Here is a 25,200-nt window from a genome sequence, read left to right as displayed (position 1 = left end):
TAAAACAGTTGAACAATCTTTATTTATTGTTACAATGCACAGTATGATGCATTATGGCCAAAAGAACCACCATAAAAATGCAGAAGGGAAAAATAAAACAAAGCTGAAAAATACCTTCACGAGGCAAAATGCCTGAGAAATAATAATACAAAAAACAATTATACACAATTTCTTGGTTATAGCTATGAGTTTGAGAAGGAGTGATCATTTACACCATTTAAAAATCAGCTATTTGAATAATAAAAGCATATATTTGATTCAAAAGGACATTCAGCTTGGGATTCTTGTCAGTGGAGAACACGTTTCCTAATAAATGGATTTCTAGAAACTGCGTAAAATGCTAAAAATGTCAGCATTTGTGAGGTTGTATTGCACTGTTGTCAAAATATTTGGTCATCAGCAACCTAAAAATAGGAAGAAGAGAATTTGCTTTGGTCCTTTATCCTATGTACGGTCTTGGTGTGCAATAAAAGGCAATTTCGAATTTCAAATGGCAATTTGCAGTGGATTTCACAATATGAACAAATAAAAGAATGTTAATAAGTTTCAGATGTGCAGCAGGAAAATACTTAAAGTGTCAAAAGTGTTGCCAAAACCGGACTCACAGATTTCTGTCTCCAAGGAAATCTATCTTGAAAGCTATAAAATTGACAGTAATTGTTTGAAAAAGAAGCAGAAAACAATTGAATCAATGCTCGACCAATACTCTGAGTTCAGCTGCTGGTTTTGAGGCAACAGGTTTAAGTCCCATTCGAACAGGGCTCAGCAGACAGATATCAAAATACCATCAATATATAGAGCAAACTGCAAAGTCTAAAATAGTGACAGCTGGACAGGAGTATTGCATTTTTAAAGCACCACTTTACAATAGTTTTTAGTTTGAGTCTGTTTTGTAGTAGAAAAGGCAGCAGTTATGTGTCCAGGAAGCAGTTCAGGCAGTGTGAAGACCTGGCGCACATGTTGCATTATCTGCCTTACGTTTGACTCTAAACTCAAATCAATGTGGACCAGCTGAGGGCGAGACGACCCTCTATCTTCACAGGGGGGTGTTCTCGGTCTGGAGGTTAAGGTCCGGGAAAAGGCCTGAGGTGGCGGCGGGCTCTTGACCAGCAGAGTTTTCCCGTTGTGGGTTCACAATCACCTCAGGGACGATGGCTCTTCCAATCCTCTTCAAGGCCAGACCTCCATCTGTACAGAGCAGGCAGAAGGACCAGTCGGCAAATAAATCAACCGTCTTGCAGCTGCATTCAACTCAATCAGAATTTCAACGTGCTCAGTGCATACACTCTTTACATTCAGTAAGACACCAAGGATCGCTCCTAATTCTAAATCCTGTCAATAAAGCATTACTTCAGTAATTATGTTTTTAGTGGGGAATATAATTCATGAGTTTCCTTGGTGTTTTAAGCTTAAATGCAACACAATTTTTACCAAGATTGGTGCAAGGCAATGCACATAACGAGTAACAACACACTGAGTAGAAATGGCTTCGGGGGAGGGGTTAGTTTTCATAGAAAATTCTTAGCAGCCAAAAGCCATTTAACCTCAATGCTGGAAAATCACAAGCATGTTAGTTTTTGTTGTAAAGCCGAGAGATGTTGCAGGAGAAAAGCACAAACACATACCCTTATACATACATGTGCTGTATGCATACTGTATGTCGATGCAATTGCCTTTGTTAGTCCCCCCCCCCCCACACAAGATGCACAAACATGCAGCGGACATATAAGCGAGGCCAACGCGTCAGCCACTCAGATCCTTACCATTACCTGCCTTGCAAAGCTCATCTTACAGGCAGGCCGGCAGCTCAGACATCTGCAACGTTTACACATTTCCTGTCATGCATCTGATCACCATTTTTGTTTTCGAGTGAGAGGCACAGAGAGACAGTGAAACCACAAGCCCTGGTGCTAAATACAGCAATGCTCTGAGAGAAACCGAAATAACCCCATACTGAGGCGGGGACAGTGTCAGCAGACGGGCGGGAAGTGCTTTCAGTTGTTGCAACACCTAGAATGAGACTGTAATGGAATTCTGATGGTGTACTGTTAATTATTTGGCTTTACCTAACCTATTCAAAATAAACAAGGACAGCTGGGAGCCTGCAGGTCAAATGTGGCCCAATGAGCTAATTAAAGAATCAACAAACAAACAAAGCTTTAAAATGTTTACAAAAGTAATTTTAAACATATTTAAATCAGGTTTAAAAAAAAGCAATTCAAATACAATATCCATTTGTGTTGTTTATGCAAAGCAACTAATTCATTCGTACACCTAAAATGTTTGTTTGATATGATGTATTCCTATTTGTATTGAAGTTCACCACAAACAAGTCAAAACCTTGCTCAATTTGGTGCTTGAAGATAGTTTCCAATTGAAAAACCCATGATACCTCTGCTATATTCACCAAAATGACATTTCACTAATCCATAATAACCTACCACATAACATGTCTATTAAAATCACACTGGACATATGGACAACTAGATTTTTAGGCCACCCTACCTGTGATGATCTTGGATGCAGAGCTGAAGAGGTCATTACCGCTGTCGTTGGCTGCAGGTTGCGGAGGCGGCGGCATGCTGGGTCGGGGTCGCGGCTTTGGCGCTGGTCTCAAGGGGCGAGGGAGGGAGCCGGAATTGTAGGACAAGTGCGGGTTGGAGAGCGATCCATCGTGAGGCGGAGTGTCAGGAGGGGTGGGAGTGCTGGGGGGAGAGGGATCCGACTCCCCGTGGGCCTGAGGCGGCTGCGGCGGCGGGTGGCTCGGGGCGTGGATGAGGGCCTCTTTGCTGGTGTTCCGGCGAGGCATGATGGGCGGGTGATGGGAGGAAACGGGGCTTTGGGTGTTGCTGGGATGGGCGGAGAAGGGGATGGCCTGCTTGGGTGGAGCTGGAGCCTGCTTCTTAGTGCCTTCAGAGCAGAGGTGCATGATTACTGTAAGTATCATCGATGATGAAGAACAGCACTGTGAAGGTTGATTGGCTCACCTCTGCGGACCATGTGTGGACTCGGGCCCCTGGACCCGCCTTGAGAGTGCGGGGTTCCTACTGCAAGGTGGACCGCACCATTCCTCTGGGGAGGAGGGGTGGACATATGCTCCCGGGCTGGGCTGTGGAAATACAACAGGACAAGTTGTTAAACCATTTACATGTCCTCATTTGTCAGCATTCATGTAGCAGATGCAGGAAATCATGCATTATACATAGAAGAAATCACAAATGTTTTCATTCAAAAACAAAAACAAATTTGACAGAAAAGCAAAGAAAACACATAAAGAAAGATTCAACAAGGCGATATGAGAAGACAAGGGTAAGAATCAGGATGTTACATGCAAAATTCATACAAGACCACACTGTAGTATAACACCAGAACAAAATACAGGCAGAACAACTGAGTATTTCCTTTATAAAATAGCTCAGCTGAATCAATGAATATCCTCAAGCTGAGGGCAAATGAAAGCTGTGCGGAAGAAGCTTAACATGACTTTTAATGCATATTAAATTAATAAAGCGAATAAGAAGCTGTAGACATTGTTATTGAAATGATTTCTGTTTGACGACTTTCCAACCAATCAAACATTTGACGAACATTTAAAAAGGGGGTCAGGCTCCGGATCGGCTGATTGGCTGCGAGCAGACGGTGGAGTGTTGTTACGACCTCAGCTCGCTCCTTACCTGCTCTCCTCTGCGCTGAGCTGTGTTACAACCTGAGGTGGCACTGTGGCTACTTGGACCCCACCACCCAGACCACCACCACCACCACCCAGAGCACCAATCCCAGCACCGACGCTCGAGCCGGGCTGCTCGGCGTCTGTTAAAGCCTGTAGGTGCAGCTCAAGCGGGGAGGGACCCCCGGCCTCCAGGTGGGGCAGAGAGGGTTGGAAGGTGGGTGAGGTTAGCAGCTTTCTATTTACAGAGTTGAGTCTGCGTGGGGCGGGCTCCGGCTGTTTGTTAACAGGGCTAGGGAGGGAGGGGGGAGAGGGGAGAGAGTTCAGGAGGGCAAACCACACGGCATCAGGCAGACTGAAAGAGCAGGAGACCGAAAAAGACAGAAACAGCTTGAGACGGAGCGAGAGAGACAGAAACAGACTCTTCCTGTGTTCAGTGAAACTGGCTTCAGAAAGAAGAACCCAAACGAGACATAAAACCACATGACTGACTTGTTTGTTGCTTTTTTTTTTTTTTTTTTTTATAAGGCGACGTCACTGCAGGGACAGAAGAAAGAGGCCACACGAAATGCAACACAGGAAGCCCACACAAAACATAAAACCAGCAACCTACAGAGTGACCTAAGCTTTAATTGGAAATGGAGAAAATAATACACAAGAGTACACAACAGTAACAGAAGAGAATCATAATGCTGAACATCAGGGTGTCGCAACAATATTAAAAACGGTTTGTGTTTCAGACAAGTGGCTATAGGAGAACCATTTTTCCATCACCAACCTTGAGGAAATTGTGACTGATAAGCTTGTGATGAAATAAACTGCAAAGAATAAAAATGTGATGCACAAATAAGACAAAAACAATCAATTCTTTCTGTTGATAATCTGGATTCATGAGGGCTACTGAGACTACGGCGCGGCTTTGAAGTCTGGACCGGGCAGATCTTCAGTGGGTGTTTCAGTGACTGTGATGGACTCGTTGGCCACTACGTAAAGGGCCGACACGGCCGGGCCCCGCGACTCCTGCCTGCTCAGTGTCTTGGGACGGGACGGGAGGGTGAGAGGCAGGCTGAGGCTGAGGTTGGGGCGAGACAGGTACCTGTCTTTACGGGGAGTGTGACTGTCCCCGTCCTGCCCCTGGCTGCCGGGGCGTTTCCTGTCCAACGCGAATTCAGGGTCCGGGGTGGGCGGATGGCTGGGCATGGCAAACATGCCAGACACATTGAAATCCACATCTGGAAAGAAGCAGCAAAATGAGTGGAGAGACAGTGAGGATCGCAGTGACCGAACAAACCCTGAATGGAAATGAAACTTTAAAGTTTTGCCATAGGTCTGAATGCTGCTTCACAAATAGTTTTTACAAATAAGCTAACAGGATCGTAACAGATTTGTTGCTATGACTTAGATCTGTTTTCTGTGTTATCTGGTTTTACCATCAGCCATATGGCAACTAGTTCTCCCTACTCGCATTACTGCAATCTTTTGACTCTGGATTAGTTCCTCACATTGTCATGTCATTTTATTTTAAACCTGTCGTGCATCAAGGTATCCAAAAACAAGTTATGCACTTTTTAAGATTAGACAACAGATTTGAAGTAAGGTCTGTGCGTACTTGTTGATTCAAAATGACTGCCAAGATAAGTTGCTTACGTTTTTGTCTTTTCTATGCGTCGCTGTCCATTCCATTTAGTTCACATCAGTTTTGATTGTGAGAAATATAGTGAAAAAAAACTTTGAAAGTTTCAAATGTCTGTTTTCATATCGGCTTGAAAGTTGTGCACACCAGCAAAGGATTTGACCTTCGCAAATCTGTAAGTAGTTAGTTAACTTCTGACGCCTTTAATTCATCCCTTTAGTTAGTAGAATTGTAAAAGACAGCGATGCTTTACCATCAGGGAAAAACCAATCAGCATGCTGGATGATGGGTTCGATGATGGCCACCACATGGACAGATGTAGCTGCTGCTATTTCTGCCAGTGTCCTGAGTACAGAACAATACATTTCACAAGATGAGAATAGCAGTTAGATTAATCATCCTCAGTATTTAGAAGAAACAGAATGGCACACTGGTCTCACCCTTCAGTCTTCGCCCAGAGCAGGTTGGGTCCCAGAACGATAGCAATGTTGCTGGGAGTCATTTTATTGACCTCGCTCTCCTGAGCCAGTTTAGCCAGAAACTTCACCAGATACCTGCAAATGGAGACTCACAATGTTGAATGAAGCAGCTTCACCTGTATACAGGAGGAAAACACTGAGTTGGAGGAGTTCTTACTTGAGGTTGGCCTTGTGAGCCTTTGGCAATTGGTCACATGTCACCCATAAAGCCTGAAGCCTCTTGTCGGGGTCAGACACACTGAAAACAAAGACAAAGTCTTTTTTTTTGGTACCCAAAAAACATTGTGTTAACATACAATAACTCAATTGGCTTCAAGCATCACGCTCGCTTACTTAGAGGCCAGTGTCCACTCGTCGTACAGGCCAAACGTCATCAGCGGTTCAGGAAGTTCCCTGAGGTAGGACTTTAGAGCTCCTGTGCGTGAAGACAAAAAAATAAAAAATTAAAATGAAAGAAAGATCTGGAGCAGATTGTTCCACTTTGCATGGATTTGTAGAGGAGGTCGTACCAGCGACAGCGTGGGGATCAGAGTAAAACTCCTCGAGCTGAGAGGTGGAACAGTCCAATGCTGCTTTCAGCTTCTTCAGTTTTGAAGCTCCGGCTGCTATTCTGAAGAGACCCTGGAAGGAAAATACAGACGGAGTGAGCAACACATGCGGAGGCTCAGATGGTGGGAGTGGGTTGACCTGATCGCTCATGTGTTCATGTGTTGAAGTCTGCAAGACATTAAACCACAAGTTGCTCCCAATGGTGGGCTCGCAGCCTTGCAAGGCAGTCGTCTCCAATAGAGTGTGTGAATCGACGAAAGCAGCTGATAATGTGAAGCCGACTGAGACTGCTTAAGCTGTTAAAAAGTCCAATCCAAGTCTACGACATGACAACCTGGATGCAGTGACTGGTTTTCACCTTAAAAAGGAAGAAGTGAGTCCAGAGCTGGTGAGACAGAAGGAGAAGTAATGCAAACTACAAGTTGGACAAAAAAAGGAATTGCTTCTTTGCCAAACGAGATGTGGCTCTTTCAGAATGAACCCTGCACACCAAAGAACCAAGTTTTTTTTTGGGGGGGGGGGGGGGGGGGGTTCTCGATTTATAAAATGCCTGTTCCCTATAGGGAGTCGAGTGATATTGCAACATTAAAGAAGAGGAACAGTGAGCTCGGTAATGCATAACACATGCACACACAATGCTTCTCTCCTCAGGCCCAAGACTGGCTGACCACAAGTTGGCCGCAGATGTTTCCAGACTGTACAAAGCATCGTTTCTAACGAGGACGTCCACGTAACTCACATCTCCTTCCAGCTCGAGCCGAGGGGAGGGGTAAAAGTACTCAGGGTGCACGTTTCTGTCCTAATTCCTCCCCAATTAAACCTCAACTTTGCCCTACTTAAGCAGCAATTCTCCTTTTCTCTGACGACATACCTCCTCCCTCATGCCGGTCTCCAGCAGCATCATGACACAGGCCTCTATCGGCAGAGCGATCTCACGGTTCGTCCGCTTCAGGTGTTCCTCCAGAGCCGTGCCGAACGCCGGCTTCTCCATCCACGAGTCTGCACGAGAGGAGCAGCATTCTGATAAATAGCTTGGTATGTATAATTAGCTGTTTGCGGTTTCACATCTGAAAGTCATAAAATAACATAAACTGGAATCACAAGAGGAAATCCCACACATATCAACCCTCAAATGAAACTCAAGCTCATACCAGCAAAACATAAACACACGCGAAAGAAGAGAAGCCCAGATTCAAAAACTAAAAGTGAAAAGTTCTTTCAAGGCAAAATTTCTTTTTTTATTTGTAAAAATCCAAGTCTTCCAAGAGCAACAAACTTTCAGACCAATTCAATATACTTTGTAATACCAGTAGACTCAAGTTGAATCCAGAGGTTTCAACCTCAGACATAAAGATTCATTTTAATTAGATTTGATTAACTGATAACATCTCCAATGTTGTTACTGTGATACTTTCTTGTTCTGTTTTGGTCCTGCAGATATACAGTATGTGGAAAATCTAGTGCTGGAAAGCAGGTTTCTTCTTATTTCTCAGACCTCATGATGGATACTATAATTATAAATTATATTATAATTATGTTTTAGAAAACAATCAGATGAAAGCGGAATTCAAAAATCTCCAAATTAACTTTTGAAAATTAAATATTTGGTCCAAAATATTATTTTTTCCACCTGGATTTTCTAAACCTGCCATGATACCTCAGACCAGTTAAGTTAAATAAACTAAAAAAACGACAACAAATGACTCAATTAATCCAGCTTGCACGTCTGAATGTATACCATTACATCCCTCCATAATAAAGTCATTATTAGCAGTCGTGTCAGTTATATAGAAGCCGAATTTTACCACTGTGCTTGCAACCACAAGACAGAAGCTGAAATAAGTAGCCGAATGACACATTGAAAGCTGCTAGATTTGAACAGATTAAAAATACTTCACTTCCCCTTTTAAAAGGTTTTTCTGTGTAACCACAGTTAACCAAAGTGACGGGCCAGTATGCACTTCGTAAAAAGCCGTTTCTGTGCTTTAAAACAGAAGCTTAAAAATATCCCGTTCAGATATTGCACGAACGCTCGGAAGACACGCAAACTCCCGACAGAAACGCCCACAACCAGACTAGAGCCAGAGATATTCTCACTGTGCTTCAAGATCACTCATCGCCACACCACCGTGCAAGATTGTTCACGTCTATAAATGTCGGTTGCACGTCTCGCTCGTCACCTTGCTGCATTTTGATAGTTGGTATAGCTGCGTCCAGAGCTGCCAGAGACCTCCTGTGGTAGTCTGCCTGGGCCTCTAATAACTGGAACATCAACAAAACGTTTGTGAATCAGACTCTATTACTTAATAAGGTGGTCACAGAGAATTAGACCTTATTTGCATGACATTTCCTTTATATTTCCAAGCCTTTAAGAATGATCCGGGGTGCACTCACCAGGACGTAATAGCGTGCGTATTCTCCCTCTTTGGATGCAAAGTTGTACATGTCTGCAGAGAGCTGATCCTGTAAAAGAAAAAACAGGGCACATATGGTTGTAAGAATCTGTGCATCAATAATAAACTGTTCATTACGACACAGATGAGCTCCAGATGACAAAGCAATGACCTTTAATTACTTGTTCCTAAATATTAGAGTCCATGCTTGCCCTGCTCCTCTGCTGTTACAAGGCTTCCTTTGTTCACCCCGGTATTATATATGATCCTAAACGTTTGCAGAGGCGCTGGCCGGCGAGTTCAGCCATCAACCCAGACAAGCCTCCATTAAATCTTCTCCACGCTGTTCACCGACACCACTATGAATCAGCTGTGCAGCGATGCTGAAAATCTGTACAAAAATGTACCTTGCACATTTCCACTTTATTGAGAGCTTCATCCATCTCGTCTTTGAGCGAATCGACTTTAGCTGCCATGGCCTGGTTGTTGGACTTTGCTGCCTGAAGCCACCTGCAGTCCGAGTTGTCATCAGAACAGTGGAGGGCAAAAAAATAAGCATGAACATAAGTGACGTTTCAATCCACGTGGATCTACAAAACACGTGACGCGAGAAGCCTAAACATGCAATGCATTTGGCAAACAATACAATGGCTCTTAGGCTTCATCGGGTTCCATGCGCAGAACCAACCTACCGTGTCTTCGCCGAGTCATAATCAAGAACCAGCTTGGCAAGTTGCTTCCTCTGTTTCAGTATGTTGGGAATCTCAGTCTGTCAAAGAAGCGGAAAAGATAAAAAAAAACCAGCAGGAGCACACACAGGAAACCTGCGACCAGACTCATCATCATGAAATAAGCAGGGTGGTAATGCAACACTGAACAATGCGGATGGTGTTAATTTGGCACAACCATCTGCTCATCATGTGAAAGTTCACAGGCCTTGTGTTTAACACCTCTGCTCTTGAGTGTAGTTGAAGGATATTTTACATGCTAATTACACCATGAGATGTCATAAATGATGGTGTGAAACCGACTAAAACCCACACAGAATTCACAAATTTCTAGTTAAAAAGAAACCCTCAAATCAGCTTTTGTACCCTCTTAAATATTGTCTATGCATTTGAGTATGAATTGTCCTTCCTTATTGTGCAATTTACAAAAATGCAGTTTTTAATGGTGTTTTCATGGTTTGCTAAAGTAAAAGGCCCAAACAGTTGTGAGGTACTAAGAAAAAAACATTATATAACTTAATTATAAGTACAATATATTCTTCACCGTATTCTTTGTATTTCCTTCAATTTAAGCATCATTAAAAAGTGGTTTCACGTGGAAAACAAACTTCTCTCAACCGCATCGACATGCAGGTCGTAAGTACTGCGTCCAGTAAATTTTACCTCTGCCAGCTGGTTGAGAGGTTCCATAATGTCTCGCTCCATCTGCACCTCATGCTGCATCAGTTCGGTGGCTAACCTGCTCTCCGTGTCTCCACACACCTCCATCATCTTGCTGCACACACACACACACACACACACACACACACACACACACACACACACACACACACACACACACACACACACACACACACACACACACACACACACACACACACACACACACACACACACACACACACACAGACAGATTATTCCGTTCAAATATGACCGCTACGTAAAAGTTTTTGTGCAAATGCAAAAAGCAGCTCTACGATAACTCCAATAATATTTAATACTGAAGTTTTGTTCATATGAATCCATCTGCTTTTATCTTTGGGACAAGTACACCACCAGTCACCAAGCTTAAGACCGGTCTCTAATTAATTCTCACCCAATTAGGCTTTCGTCTCCAAGCTGCCCGCCTCCTTCCTGCATGGCCTGGGACAGCGCCGTCAGGGGCAGCTTTTTCTGTCAAAGCACTCATATTTCAGTCCACTCAACAAGAATGAAGGATGAAACATACGTTTGAATATTTAGTGCACAGAATGCAGAAAAGACCACCAAAATAATTAACACCTACAAGTAGCATCGTGTAAGTTTCTTGTTAAATCTGTTCTTCTGATAGTAACTAATTACTTGCAGGAGAAATCTGTGGCGACACATACAGTGTGTGGAGTAAGCAATAGAGATAGGCCTCATAAAAGTAAGCTCATGACTACAGGTGTTGTTATATAGTCTGTCATAATTAAATTAGTACCGGTTATTTGAGCCGTTTCCCCTCAATAGTGACTAATAAGATAACAGCTTTAGTTAATGGTTATATTAACACTGGATGGGATGGCTGATGGCTGATGGCTTGCTCATTAATTCCTCACACAGGACTGGAAGTGGTGACGTTACAGCAGTGTGTTATTTCGCAAAGGATTACCTCCAGAACTGGACTGATTTATGTCAAAATGTTTCAAAGTAAGACAAAGATCCATTTTAACGGCATTTCCTTCAGCGGGTTGTCAGTTCTACAGACTCTTGTAGATTGTATCTGCTGCACAGGGATAGTAGAACTGGCAGGAAGCCAGCCGTGAATATTTTTCCCCTGAGTCTCTCTCCCATATCTCGACGTTACATAAGAAAAGATGCTACGTGGTCACAGGAAAACCTCGCAGATCCCCGCTAATACTGACAGTTGTGCTACAACTTTAATTTGTACATGAGCCACGGGTTATTTCGCGGCCTCTCCGAGGCGGTCACAGAAAAATGTTGCATGTTGCTGATATGGCGTGATGATATAATAAAGTTATGGCTGAACAGCTCAAAGTTCACCCGCCGCATAAGAGATCGGGAGCAAAAGGCAGAGGTGTGACGGTGAAACGGCGACTCTTACCTGTCTCTTCTCGGTGTCTGTGCCCAGGTGACCTTGCAGGCATGTCACCAGCTTCTTGTACGTGTTGTGCGACACCAAACGTACCATCTCCATCCGCCTCTCGATCTGCGCAAACAACACGGATGGCACCATTGAAGAAAAAAACAAAACAACAACTGGCAGATCTTCCAGCGACACACAGACATCCATGACATCCGTCTTTAAACCGTCCATAATGCAGGATGGAGATAAAAGATATAGGAGCTCTTTGTGCGCAACAATAGATCAGTGTCAACAAGTTTGTGAGAACATCTTTTTTTTTATTTTATTTTATTTTTTTTAAATCACCTGGACAGACTTCACAAGCACAAGTTCAAAATATACATGTGTCTGGACCATGTGATTACACTAGTGAAACAGTGGCACTGAGACCTCCTCACTCGCACAATTAAAAAATTCTATACTGTATTATTTATGGAGAAGGGGTGGGATTTAATAAGTTATACTTCTTCCCACTCCTTGGACATGCAACCTAAAAATATTGTTTCTTTGGTGAAATATCTTTGGGTGATCAATGTGCACTGTTGACATTTTAGAATGTCCGAAATAAATAAATGAAATGACATGAAAGCGTAATAACAGCTGAACTAATGTGCAATAAGTGAGTGTTTCAGTTCATTCATTTCTTTTTCCAAGATCAGGCAGTTATTCAAAACTGTGCGTTTTTACAAATATGTGACGTGTGATTAGAGAGGGTGGGGGGGGGGGGTCACAGTACTGACTAGTATATAGGCACAAATCTAAATTTCTTTGCTTTCTGGTAGTTTTTTTGAAATTTCGGTCCAAGAGGAATGGTTATGAGAAATACGCGTCACCAAATCCTGTCAGTGTGACTTTTACACCATATGCTGCCACCAGACAACAAAACTGAGCTTGGCAAGTTAAAAGCTGTTTGCTCATCTTCATTGACTAAATGTAAACTGAATTAAAATGTTTCCCTTGATACGTAGAGCTCTAAACAACTAGGATCATATCTTAAAAGAGCTGTTAGTCCCGTAGTAGCTCACTGTGACGTTCGGCCGACTGGAGGTTTCTAGAGTTACGTATCTAAATGGGAGGAAGAACTTTCAGCCATCAGGCTTTTCTCATGTGGAACCAGCAGTTTCAATTATGGAGGCCAACACAGTTTCAGGCTTCAAACTTGACTATTTGATAAAGCTTCTAGTTAGCACTATCTGGAATCACCCCTGCTGTCCCCACTGTCTTTGTCTGCATCTTCCTGCAGGATCACTGACAGTAGAACTGGACGCTCATGATCTTAGTGTCATACCCACAGCTTGTGGATTATCTCACCATCTGGTATCAACCTACTGTATGAGTTGCGCTCTGTTTCTATTCTATCCTTTTTTCTTCTTCTTACTATTACCTAAACACAGCCGGTAAAGGCTAAACTGAACAAGTGGGAACCGCACTGATAACAAGCATGAGACAGGGCCTCGAAACAAAGCCAGAAATCAAACTGAACTGTTATTGAGTGTCGTCATCATCATGCAAAGTGCAACCGATTCGATGTATCTTAAAAGTGATTTTCATTCTCGCCTCTTGTTGTGTAATCAAGAAAGCATAGCGATACGACAGTCATCAGAACCAGTCTTCCTGCAGCATGTACAGTATGATCCTCATATGTGTGAGTACGACAGACATCAAAATATCCGTAAAAATTAAGAAAATGCTGTAACAGCAGCAGCTCAACATGTCTTATGTTTACAACTTTATGCAGGAAGTTAAAAATGCTGCGTAAGCATGTAGTGAAGCAGAAGAACGTAATGTCATCTTTTCTGTGGCTCAGGAAAATGCACCACCAACCCGATGGTACATTTAACCTAGTAAAGACTGCAACGTCACCCCCCCCCGTGTTCAAACTGTAAATCATTACTTTTAGTAAATGTCATTTATTAGAAAGTGTGTGAAACAAGAAAAATTGTTATGAATGAGTCGACTCCTTAACGCCATCATCTATATTCACCACTTACGATCCCTCCGCTCTAGATTATCTGACATGCTGTTGCTGCACCCAAGTCGCTGCCCATCATAAGTATTTCCTTCCTGTTTCACCATAAACACCCACAACATCTGAGAGCCCTTTATCAGCTGAATGATCCCATCGTCTTCCTTTACTTTCATCCACTAATTCACTCGTCTGATTCTGTCATATACGTTTTTTTCGCCCCCTCTTTTCCTGCAGCCCTTTGATTTGCTCACCGTTCCGCCGATACCCGGCTCTCGTTAGCACGTTACGGTTCAGCTCGATTGGATCCAGACTTTTAAAAACGTCAGAGCCAAGACAGAGTGAGCGGGCGGGATGTCTGCGGCGCAGGCGGTGGACTGCTTATATTCTGTGATCACGTCGTTACAGTCGACAGAAGGTTTTAGCTGACTACGCACAATGTCGTGCAACAGATTTCAGCCGAATCTGCATCTGAGCTACGTAAAAATGGTAAAGTCTTCATTTCCTCCTTTTCAGTAACATTATATGACTGATATAGATGTCTTGACACATTTGAGTTTCACAGCCCAGCAGAAACAGACCGCATCAGAAAATATGAGCGGTGGATGATGTTTTGTTTTTTTAACCATTCTTTAATATTGTAACACAGTAATGTACCACATGGGGATTTGCTCTCTCATGTTGCAGAAAGAAAATACCAATGGCATCTTAGTGGGTTTCAAGTGAAATACTTGCAATTTGGCTCTTATTTCACACAAAAATGGCGAAAAAATTTTAAATAAATAAACAGCTTCCATATTGCAACGGTTTTCAAAAGCACTGGACTCCTTCGACATCACAACAAGGAAGGTGAAGAATATCATTGAATAATGTAATCAGATTTCTTGTGTTTTACAGGGCCAGTTCTTGGCTACACGCTATGAAAACCTTTTCCCAGATGTCTGTCTAGCAAAAAAACTTCCTTAAAACGGATATTTGTTTTCTCCAAATCAGGCGTCTGAATCTTAATTCTAATAGTAATTCAGCACAAACTCGTTGCTCCTGTATCAATTTTTTATTTAAAGTTTAACCTTCAGTTAATTTCAGGACCCAAACTCAGTAGAAAGACTCATCTGAGAGAAACTAGATGAAGGAAAGGGAGGCTTGCTCTTAGACACAGAAAGAAATACACGCCCTGACAAAATGAAGGCGAAGAGTTGAAAGAGAGTAAAAAAAAAAATCAAATAAAGAAAAACAGGAAAGCTCCTTCATCATGACCACACACACACACACACACACACACACACACACACACGCGCGCACACACACACACACACACACACACTTAGAAGAACACAGACAATCTCTTCCACGCTCCAGTTACAAAGTAGTCCAAAGGTTTACAGGCAAGTTGTTGCAAACTTCTTTTTTTCTTTTTTTCCTCCAGATTGCAGTGAAAACAGTGAACAGAGCAAAGCGACAACCTCTGACCCTCCACAGCAGAAAATATGAAGCGTTCAGTGAGTCACACAGGAACCAGGAGGGTGGATACCGTTTGGTTTTCTGGCTGGGAGGCGGGGGCTGCTTCAGCCTGACTGAATAGGCGGTGAACTGAGTGGATCACTAGCTGGCTGAGCTCGTTGTCTGACAAGCTCGCGACGCCGAATAAACCAGAGCCAGAGAAGCACTCTCGTTTATGTGACACATTTTGGGAAACACACCAAGACAATGATAGAAATTAGCTACTACTCTCAAGTGTGTTTGTTAAACACGGAGACAGCTGCTGTGACCGATGAAAGAACCTTTTCTTATGTGAAACTTTCAGATTTGACCCTAAACGTTGAAATCACAGGCTGTGTTCAAACGATCACATTGATCGACAGACCGGATTGTCCCATTTCCATGAACGCTAAATAAAGTAAGCAGATTGATATGCAGGCGCAGGCTTCGTTTACACATTTGAAGTGAAAACGCATTGATTTTTCATTTCAGAAAAGTTTCTCCTTTACACAGCAACGTTTTGAAAACGACATCTGTTTACACCTAAATGGGAGAAACCCTGAAAACTATGTAGTGTTCATGCAGTGTACCAGTGGTTGCTGTTGTTGGTTTTTGTAATGAAAACACACACGCATGCACAGAAAACAATGCTCTATAAACATTAACAAAGGAGCGTACACAGACATTGATTTGGACAGAAGATGAAATTGGATTGTTAATACGGTGGCTCTCAACTATAAAACAAGGAGAATATGGACTGGGAGTCATGACACGCTGAAGGCCGCCATTGTTGTTGCTGCCCACACCAGCTGTTTACTCGGCCCATCAGCTCATTGTTTGTCTGCAACAAGTCCGTTCAAGTTCCTCAAAGCTCAAGGATTCTGGTTGATTAGCTTCCAAAAAGCCCGTTTTTTAAACAGCAAAGTGCACACCAACCCAGATCATTGGGTAATTTGACACCAGCATCATAGGTCTTGGTGAAATCTTAACTATTTGGTCCCTGGAGCCGACGACCATGAACAGTAACCAATAGTTAAGATATGAGACTCTGAAGGACCTGAATATGTAGGCGATACCTGTAGATACTATTTCTGCTTGAGTAGTCTAATCAGTCCCATTGCCATCATTAATTACTATCATTATAACATTTTAAATGTGTCATACAATACAGAAAGCACAACAGGTCCACTTCGAACAAAGTGGTAAAGTTTAGAAAGGATGATAGTCACTACTCTTGACCTTTTAGTTGAAGTTTCAAGGCCAACAAACTACCGCACATGTATGGCAGAGGTGGCAACCATGGCGACTAACACCAAACAGACAGTTTTGTTTGTCTCAGTAGGAGATTTACCAACCAATACCCGCTTAACACACAAGTTTCAGATATGCATTATCTAAGTGTCCACGGGCCGAGATACGGGACCAGTTTCAACCTGACTCTATCGAGAGTGAGAGGCAGGCGGGCAGGCACCGATACAATCCAACCTGACAGCCTCCTTAACTCTCCCACCGAGGCAGGACGTGTGCAAACAAGAAAAAAAAAATGCCTCAGCCAATGCAAAAGGGTTGTGGAAAATTGGAAGAGAAAAGATTACTACGACACCATGGAAATCACAGTGTCAGATTTCAAGCCGGCCCGTTCACAGGAGGGGAGTTGAAGGGAGCTTGTGGGGAGGGGGATAGGAAAAATTACTCTTTCTCCGCTGGTGTTTGGAAAGAAGAAAAAAAAAGGGGGGGGGGGGGGGGGGGGGGGGCTTTTCCAGGCAGTGTGATTAAATTGCAGTGCTGATACTGATTCACTGCTCCGTGAATCAGTAAACTGGGAGCTCCACATGTCACAGAGATAAGGCAGCCGATTTGAAAACCGGTGTGTACAGCCTGTTTCCCCGAGTGGCTTTTTGTTATTTCCAAACACCACAAACACTCTGACAGGCAAGCTGCCGCGCCGAAAGACATTCTGACAATCACATTCCTGACTGAGGGCTGGAGCCTAAGGAATGTCCAATCCTGCAGAAACCTTCCATCATAAAGGAAAAAAAAGGAATCTGTCTTTATTGTTCTTAATGGAGGAAAATAAGTAACTTCACGTATTTGTCTATAATTAATGAGAAATATTTGCTGTGCTATGTGTCACTGTGTGTGTAAACCACATGTGGAGTTCGGAGTTCACTCCTGCCCGTCGTGAAACTTTGACTTCTTGACTGACTGAGGGTTGCTGAAAGCTTTTTTTCCCCCTTGAATCCCTTACTGTCGCTTTCTTCCCACAAAAGCCCTTTTCTTCTCCGAACATGCTCTGTTTCTCTCCGTTTCTGACACGTTTATTCATACAGTTTTCCTAACAGTGATCTCACAGTTTGACCAGCCAAACTGCCCCCCCCCCCCTCCCCCAACACACACGATACGACAGCATACACTCAGTAAGATCTCGAGATAAAAAAAAAGAACATTGCCAGAGTGTCTTGAGTGGAAAACCATGAAGCACTTCTCCTGCAGAGCCAGGCCCTCGAGCTGGCGACGCATTACTGAATGAAAAGCTAAACCGGAGCGTTTCAATGCCAGCAGTTGTTCTCCGTCGCTGCAGAGAGACCTGGCATCAACAGGCTGCTCAGGCATGATGACTTTAACAGACCCTGTAGGTCTGATAGCTTCCGTAATCGCCTCTTTCAAAAAAAAAAATGACACCTTAACATTAAATGCAAATACAATCAAGTTATTTTCAAGCTTTGCTTTAAAGGGTTAAACATGTTCTAAGACATTTAGTTCTTTACAAATCCCCGATATCGGTGTGCCTATTATGCACCGACCTCACAAGACAGCAACGACTCAATGTTGGACGCTTCAGCTTCATGTCCCTTTCACTGCACGTCATTTATTCCTGTTCCCCAACAACAGCACGGCCTTGTTGTCCCGGGACGGTTATCAACTGTGGGACAGAGGAAGTGGTATTTACCTGAAGGAGGTCATCGCTCAGGACCTCGGTTTTCTCCGCCCTGTGGACAGAAACAACAGTCAACCCACATGGCAATAGAACACACCTTAATCATACATTTAGACACAGAACTTGAACATGACGGTCCTGAAAAACAACTAGACTTTCCTGGTTATCTTCATTAATTACATCCTTACAGTTTGGGCCTGTAATCTTAAATAACAATAAGACTTTACACATAATGTTGTCGGGTCCCTTAAAACATAACTCTAGTATGTCTACCTAAATACAAATACAAGACATTCCTTTGTACATCACACAAACACACACAAAAACAGACACACAAATTTCTATGCACTTGATCGCCAACGGACGCCTGTTTACTTTTCTAATAATTTTGGTTTTCGACCTGATGAAGCAACATATATTTGAGGCACAAAGCTGTCGCAGTTTGAAATTGTAACGGACGGATGGATCTGAAACTATATAGTATGGGTTACCAAACCTCATCAAGTTTATTTTTTGTCCATATCCTCAAATCACAGGCAACAGGCTACTTATGTTGTTTCATCATTTTTACACCCTTTCCTCAAATAGTCTATTCAATGTGAGCACAGCATTTCTGGTGCCTTGATACAGAGGTAAATTACAGTATGTGCGCCAAATTGACTCAGACAATAAAGCCAATGAGCAGACCTTGAACATCCAGCCGCCCAGTCTGTCTGCAGGTTTGCAGGAGATTCGCCTGAAGCTAAACAGGACTATTCATTATGCGATTCTGGTTGCAATTTGTAAACACACAAACCTAACGTGTACGGACAAATGTTGCAATGAACCTGAAGGGTTCCTCTGCCCTGTCGGAACGCTCACTTCCTGTTGTGTCATGTGCTCCTTCTTTATTATGGCAACAGGGGAAAGGTGTGCTGCATGTGTTTGTGTGCAGGAGGGTGGGAGTTGCCCGGAGGCTTGTTGATGTCTCAACTATTTTGCCCACTGTGGCACTGTTTGCGGAAAATATGATGTCGGGATGACTTCACACAGAAACTTCCAGGAAGTGCTGACAAAATGCCCAACTTTTTTTTTAATGAAAATCACCTCCGTAACACGTCTTCATGTGACCTCTGGCTAAAGGACAACAGTCACTGTTTCATACCTCTGGATTTTGCTGAGATTGTGAAATAAAATCATAGCATGGTCATTGTTCACACTATCCATAATCTAATAAACACACCAGCACACAAACACACAAACGTATTACGTCTTCACAGACAAATCCCAGAGGAGCTCTTCCCACATTCGACCAGCTCGGGCCAACATTATGGATTTAAACCTCACAAGGATCAATTAATCCGTTCCCACACAACTACAGTCTCATGCTGTACGCAACAGAAAGTCCTCATGTTACACCCTACACCCCCCCACACACACACGCTCACCTCACTCCTGGCTAAAATATCTCTGGTATTTAAAAAAAAAACACCTTCGACTGCAGTTTTGCACCTGCAGCCGGATCATGAGTGCAGATTCTAAGTCGGAACATCAAAGATTCAAGTTGGAAGAAGGTTTTAGAAATCTGTGCAAAGCTAAAAATCTGTAACAAGCCATGAAACGCCTCTTTCCAAATTGTAACTCAGGATCTTTCAGACTTCGTGCAAAGCAGCGGAGCAAGTCAAAAGCAGATTTAAAAATATATACAGTATAGTCATATTTGACCTTTTTTTTCCATTTGATTGAATTTCTGGTTTTGGCTAATCGTCATTGTTATTTTGTTTTATTGATCATTTTTCCCATTTATTTCACTACTCAATCTCAGTTCCCTCAGGTACTTTTTTTTTTTTAACCATACCTAAATAGAAATGTATTATTCTATTATCAGGATATTTAGTTTTCTTTCTCTTGCCTTTGTACACTATGTTTACAACAACCTTTGAAACAAAGTTTTGTTTAATAATTATCAAATGCATTCGTATTTAGCGTTGTGTTTGTGCAAGAATCAATCAATCAAAAGAAAATGTAAACATTTTGGTGATTGAACACTCATTTAAATGTGTTCAAAGACAAAATATACCACAAGTTTTTTTCAAATAGTATTTTTTTCCTGATTAAATGAGCTATTTCTAGAATAAGATCAGATATTTTCTACTTTACTTACTCGTTATAAAATGTACAATTTGATTTACTTATTCAAGATCTCCAGTAGCTTTTCCAAGATATGATAAGATGGGTCAAGAGCGTATTATTCCCACAATGGGGGAAATTCAGTATAGAAAACTGTATTTACATTATTATGGTCAGTATTTATCTATACAAACAATAAAAGTCTTCTCCAGTATAGACAGTGGCCTCCTGATTACTCATGTCTAAAAATAGATATTCACTAATTCAGACAAGGATGTTAATTTAAATGTTAAGATGCACCAATGTAATGACGGCAGGAACATCATCTGCAACTGAAATACCTCCACAAAGAACCACAGGATCCCGTTACAAGCCTCTGAAGGAAGAAGCAACACCAGCAATCTCTAGATTTTAATCAATATTGAATTAGCATTGATTTGACTGGAGTACACTTTGGCGTTGACGAGCAGCTTTTGTTCCCAGAATAAATTTCCCAGCATAGTGGAGGCCAAGCCCTGAAAGAAAACTTTGCGGAAAGCTGAAGAAAACAACTGAAACAATGAGTACACAGCACAAACACTGAAGCGGCTATGTGAATCTCTAAACCCCAAAATCAATTGACCACACATGCACAATCCAAGCGGTAAAGTCTGTTCACAATAGTGTGTTATTTAGTGTTTCTTTGCCAACGTGTTGGATTGAAAGACCTCGGTGTAAAGCCTATTATTCCAAAATGCTCCAGAGGTATGCACGGATTCATCGCCGCTGCTATAACGGCACGTGAGTCAGACCGCTTCCTCTTATCAATCACATGCAAATCGAACGAGGTTCCTCCTTTATGAAAAACACTGAGTGACGTCCCTCCAGCCGCTCGCCGTGTCCCCGTCAACAAACCATGGAAATGCTTACTCCACAAAAAAAAAAAAAAACCCTCCATGCCCAGCCCTTCCTGAGCCAAACAGAAAACCACAAACCGTCATTTGGGATTTGGGGGGGGGGGGCGCAGACATAGTGCTTTAGGAACCAGATTATCTCTGTCACAACCACCTTCACTTCAGTTCAAAGTAATATTTTGCATTTTTGTTAACAGGCTGTAAACTGCAGAAACACATTCAGCCAGTCGTGGAGAAATTAAATCCAGAAAGTCTAGAGATCTTACCTTTAACTTTAAAACATTATGATTAAATGTCAAACTGATGTTTCGGTCAAATCAAACCTGGAATGAACAATTCACCCCACATTTGTCATTGATCTGACCTTATCTGGTGCTTATTATGAGCCAAGGCTGCACAGTCTCATGTTCCATTTTAATCTTTGACTAAACATTTTAATCTCATCCATTTTTCCCCCAATCTCCTATTTTTATTTTTTATTTTTGTCAAATCTGTGCAACGAATAACACTTGAATATTTCTGGAATGTTCTAGTCTTTCCAGAAGTTATCTGGAGTGGGTGTGTACTCACAGCACTTTTGCCTACTAGTAAAAAAAAAAAAAGAAAAGCTGTAATTCTGCTCCGTTGAGTTTTATTGCTCTTACACAACATGTGGAGCAACGTATATGATGAGTCTGACGCCAGCTCGGCTTTGACCCCATCAGCTTTTCATCATTAGGTCATTTCCTACCAATGTGGGCTACATATATCTATTTATAACGGATGGATGGATGACTTTATTTCACAAGCACGGGCTGGAGGTGATGGTACAGTGTGCGCAAACTAATTGGCCCCTTCACTATGGATCGGGAAATGTTTATGGATACGCCTCAAACTGAAGACGCATCTTAGCCGGTGTACTGTTTATTGCAGTCACGCCTGGGGGCTATCGTCGGTTCGCACAACCAGTGAGAACTTCAGGAGACCAATTTCTTCAAAACTGTTGCCAGATGTCACAATAGATGATTGGGATGTGTTGAGTCAATGGCTGCATAGTAATGTAGAGCCCAGCGAGGTTATCCTTAGTTTCCAACCACAGTCGAGAAGCGATGGCTGTCAGGTTAGCTGGCGACTTTAAGTAGCCTGTAGGTGTGAATGTGGGTGTTTTAGATAAGACGTTGGAAGTGGAGTAAATTGCATCAATATAATTGAAACTAATATTGGCCAATTGACTCATGATTATTGGATTTTTGCCGTGTTAAAAAAAATCCATATAATTGTTGAGGTGACATTGTGTTTTCTCCTTTTGTGTGGAGTATGCATGTTCTCCCTGTGTGTTTTCCCTAGTTTCAGTGCAACAACACTCCCAACTGGTGATTCTCACATTCTTGGTGTGAATGTGAATGTGTGTGACTCTGCATCGTTTGCCCTGTGACAGATTGGCCCTCCAACATCCTGCAGCCTTGAGTTGGATAAATCAGTGTAGTGAATGGATGGATTGGCATGTGTCAAAGAGTCATTGAGACACCGAACCTAAAGTTGCTCCCAAAGGAGTGTGTATAAGTAAATGTATATAAAGCACCTTAAGATTGCTCACGAAGTGGAAAAAATGCACTATAAATGTGGCTCTTCGTGTCAGTTTGCAAACTTTCAGATTTTTCTTCCTCAATTCATTTCCTCACAGATGCAAAATATGAAAAATGTCATTTTATAACAGCAGATGAAATAACGTATACTAAAAAAAAAAGCTACTTATTCTTTCTGGAGTTGTTCATTCTCCTTTTTATTAAACGTAAAATACCATTGAAAACGTCTGGATTATTATAATGTCTACAGGGAACCGTCCCAACTGATCCCTTCTCGTGTCTCGTGTCTCGTGTTTGGATCTTTTCCACAAGAAAAGTTTGTAGCCCTGAGAAGTTATTAAAGCAGGTATGAGTGTTACAAAGTGATGGCCCAGCCCTTCCGACACCGCCCACATCGAGATGACAGACAAAAAGTGACAATTCGTCTAAACACAACAACTGCATGACATCAGCCCGCAACAATGCGCATTGTCCAATGAACCAACTCACCTTCCCACGGTCTGGTTGGCAAGTTGCTTCATGCGATTAAACTGCTTCTTCATGGTTTCGTTTTGGTTTTCCTCCCCCCCCCTTATCCTCGTCTTCTTCTACAAGTCAGAGAAAAGTTTGAGCGCTGACGATCATCCACCGTGCGTCCACAAGTTGCGCTACGGCGCAGCCATTGTGGCACCAGCCAGCTGCGCTCCGATCGCTTCTCCTACACCACAACGGGACACAGCTTTTCTCCCGCTGGACCCGATGGGCATCGGCGGTCCCCTCGTTAAAAAAAAAACAAACCCAAACCCCAACAGTCAGTGGACACGACCCCTGACGAGCTGCGGGATCCCCATCGTCGCACACGTCAGATTGGTGTTGAGTACAAGTTGGTGGTAGGAAGAAGGAAGTGCCTTTACTTCCCGACTGTAAGCCGCATGGCCCAATGGTGACATGTGATACCTTTGCAAAAGAAAAAAAAAAGAAGAAAACTGGCTTTGCTATTGGTCTGTCAGACTCAGTTGTAAAAAATAAAACAAGACATGACTTATAGTTTGAATAACATCTTGCAAATAATATCTGAATCTCTAATCATGCTGGATTAAACAGTTACACTACAAGTGCCTTGGCTGCAGATTTTTATGTTATGCATTATTAGACCGTTTAAATCAGTGGCGTCAAGCTCATTTTACTTCATGTGCCACATACATTCATCTTGAGCGGGCCGGACTGGTAAAATAGTGTCTTATTAACCTTTAGATTTAAACTTTAAAGTTTTTCTTTAGAAAGTTTTCATAATGAAAATGTCTAGATTTCCATAAAACTCATGCGACTGAAAATGACTAAAACCTCAGCACAAAGGCAATTATAATGATACCTTCAGGTGCAAAATACAGTGAAATGTCAAAACTGTTGCATTGTGCATGTTTTCATTTTTTTTTTAAAATCTGTTTTATTTGAATTTTAATGATTTAATTGGTAGATTTTGCAGGCCGTAGAGACTCTTAAGAGCCAGTTGTGGCCCACGGGCTTTATGTTTTTCAGCCGCTTTAAATCCCAGGTAACAAACATACAACCCGTGGGCCCATAAGCACTCACCAGCTTGTGAAGGATAATTACCATCAAAACCACACTGTGAGTGTGAATGTTGCGTGCTTGATTCCTGCAAAATTCCACGAATACAGGACTTGCTTTTAAGAAATTCAACAGTATTTTGCACCAGGAGGCATTGTCAAAAGTTGGCATAATGTTGCAACTACTCTTATAAATATAAAGTATGTCATAAACCTGACATCTCTATTTGATGTCGACTTAAAAAAATGTTTTTTGAAAGGTTAATATGTTGTCTTGTTACTAATTTGGCACCCTTGGGATGGAATGTTGCTTTATGTGGCCCCTGGATTGAAATGAGCTTCACACGTCTGCTTTAAAGATTAATCAACTGTCATATCATCACAGTACTACATATAAACTCTCTTCTAATCCAATAAGATCAGTCATTGTCACATTATATCTGGCATGAACCCCACAAGCATTTTGTCATCTATCTTCCATTCTCTAACTCCCACTTCTATCAGAATAGTGGGTTCTGGGTCTATTCCAGGTGACGTTTCATCCAGGGGTGCTTCAGGTCTTCTACGTATACAGTTTCTGATTTGAAAGCACGATGTTGTCCGGAGAGATCGGCTGCCCCCTTCTGTCAAACGAGAGTCAATTCATCAATTCTGGTCTTAGACTTTAGGGCTTAAGCCTGGGGACTGTAATGTTGAAGGATCATATGAGGTCCTGAAAGGGAGCTATGGTACTTTAGGTTCATTAGACATTTATCTCTCAAAAGAATTCCCTCTATTATTTGTTTTTGCAATATAGTGTAATACAGGTGTAAATTAAGTTGTCATCTTTCAGTCTGAAGTGTGCACATTTTGCAGCAAAAGCGGCAAGTGTTTTGCCATTTGCAACAGCATGTTTTTGTAAAAAGTAGATTATAAAAACAAATACAGGTGAGGACTACAGCCTGAGGCTGATATTCTCCTCTGTCTGACGACCTCCATTCCACCAAGAACAGATAAGATGTGATCTACTCATCAAAGTCAAACAGCTCCTTAATGTGGGTGCCATCCACATATACATAGCTCAATGATTCACTGTACCATTACACCTACAATGTCAGCTGTTGGAATAATGATCACTATTATCTTTATTCATGGAGCACTTGACATA

At 42.2% G+C, this 25,200-nt stretch overlaps 1 protein-coding gene across 9 annotated transcripts; it reads right to left on the bottom strand.

Annotated features, from left to right (window-relative positions):
- Positions 1-3: 3 nt before the first annotated feature.
- Positions 4-23,427, bottom strand: arhgap17b (Rho GTPase activating protein 17b). 9 transcript variants are annotated; one of them, XM_080488145.1, is made up of 21 exons: positions 22,996-23,412; positions 17,952-17,991; positions 11,536-11,640; positions 10,546-10,622; positions 10,113-10,224; positions 9,414-9,490; positions 9,129-9,231; positions 8,723-8,791; positions 8,509-8,590; positions 7,200-7,327; positions 6,289-6,400; positions 6,113-6,194; positions 5,937-6,017; positions 5,741-5,854; positions 5,554-5,645; positions 4,764-4,899; positions 3,675-3,959; positions 2,988-3,109; positions 2,506-2,910; positions 1,764-1,815; positions 4-1,188 (listed from the first exon to the last, which is right to left on the bottom strand). In XM_080488145.1, the coding sequence occupies exons 1-20, from the start codon at positions 23,046-23,048 to the stop codon at positions 1,808-1,810; spliced, it is 2,283 nt and encodes a 760-aa protein (XP_080344271.1). In that variant the 5' UTR covers positions 23,049-23,412; the 3' UTR covers positions 4-1,188; positions 1,764-1,807. The 9 variants fall into 9 exon arrangements, with proteins under 9 accessions (XP_080344271.1, XP_080344272.1, XP_080344273.1 ...); XM_080488146.1 differs by having other exon boundaries at positions 1,770-1,815; XM_080488147.1 differs by having other exon boundaries at positions 1,774-1,815.
- Between the last annotated feature and the right edge of the window lie 1,773 nt (positions 23,428-25,200).

The sequence above is a fragment of the Lipophrys pholis genome, assembly GCF_963383615.2.
Source record: "Lipophrys pholis genome assembly, chromosome: 19".
NCBI classification, from domain to species: domain Eukaryota; kingdom Metazoa; phylum Chordata; class Actinopteri; order Blenniiformes; family Blenniidae; genus Lipophrys; species Lipophrys pholis.
The sequence above is the reverse complement of the archived record's forward strand: the minus strand, read 5'-3'. Positions and strand labels throughout refer to the sequence as shown.

Bases quoted from the DNA above. Each gene is read 5' to 3' on its own strand.
- arhgap17b (XM_080488143.1), bottom strand. From the start codon at position 23,048: ATGAAGAAGCAGTTTAATCGCATGAAGCAACTTGCCAACCAGACCGTG. The intron at 6,195-6,288 runs GTACGACCTCCT...CTTCACGCACAG, and splicing joins TGATCCCCACGCTGTCGCTG to GAGCTCTAAAGTCCTACCTC. The intron at 5,646-5,740 runs GTGAGACCAGTG...TTCTGTACTCAG, and splicing joins CTCTGGGCGAAGACTGAAGG to GACACTGGCAGAAATAGCAG.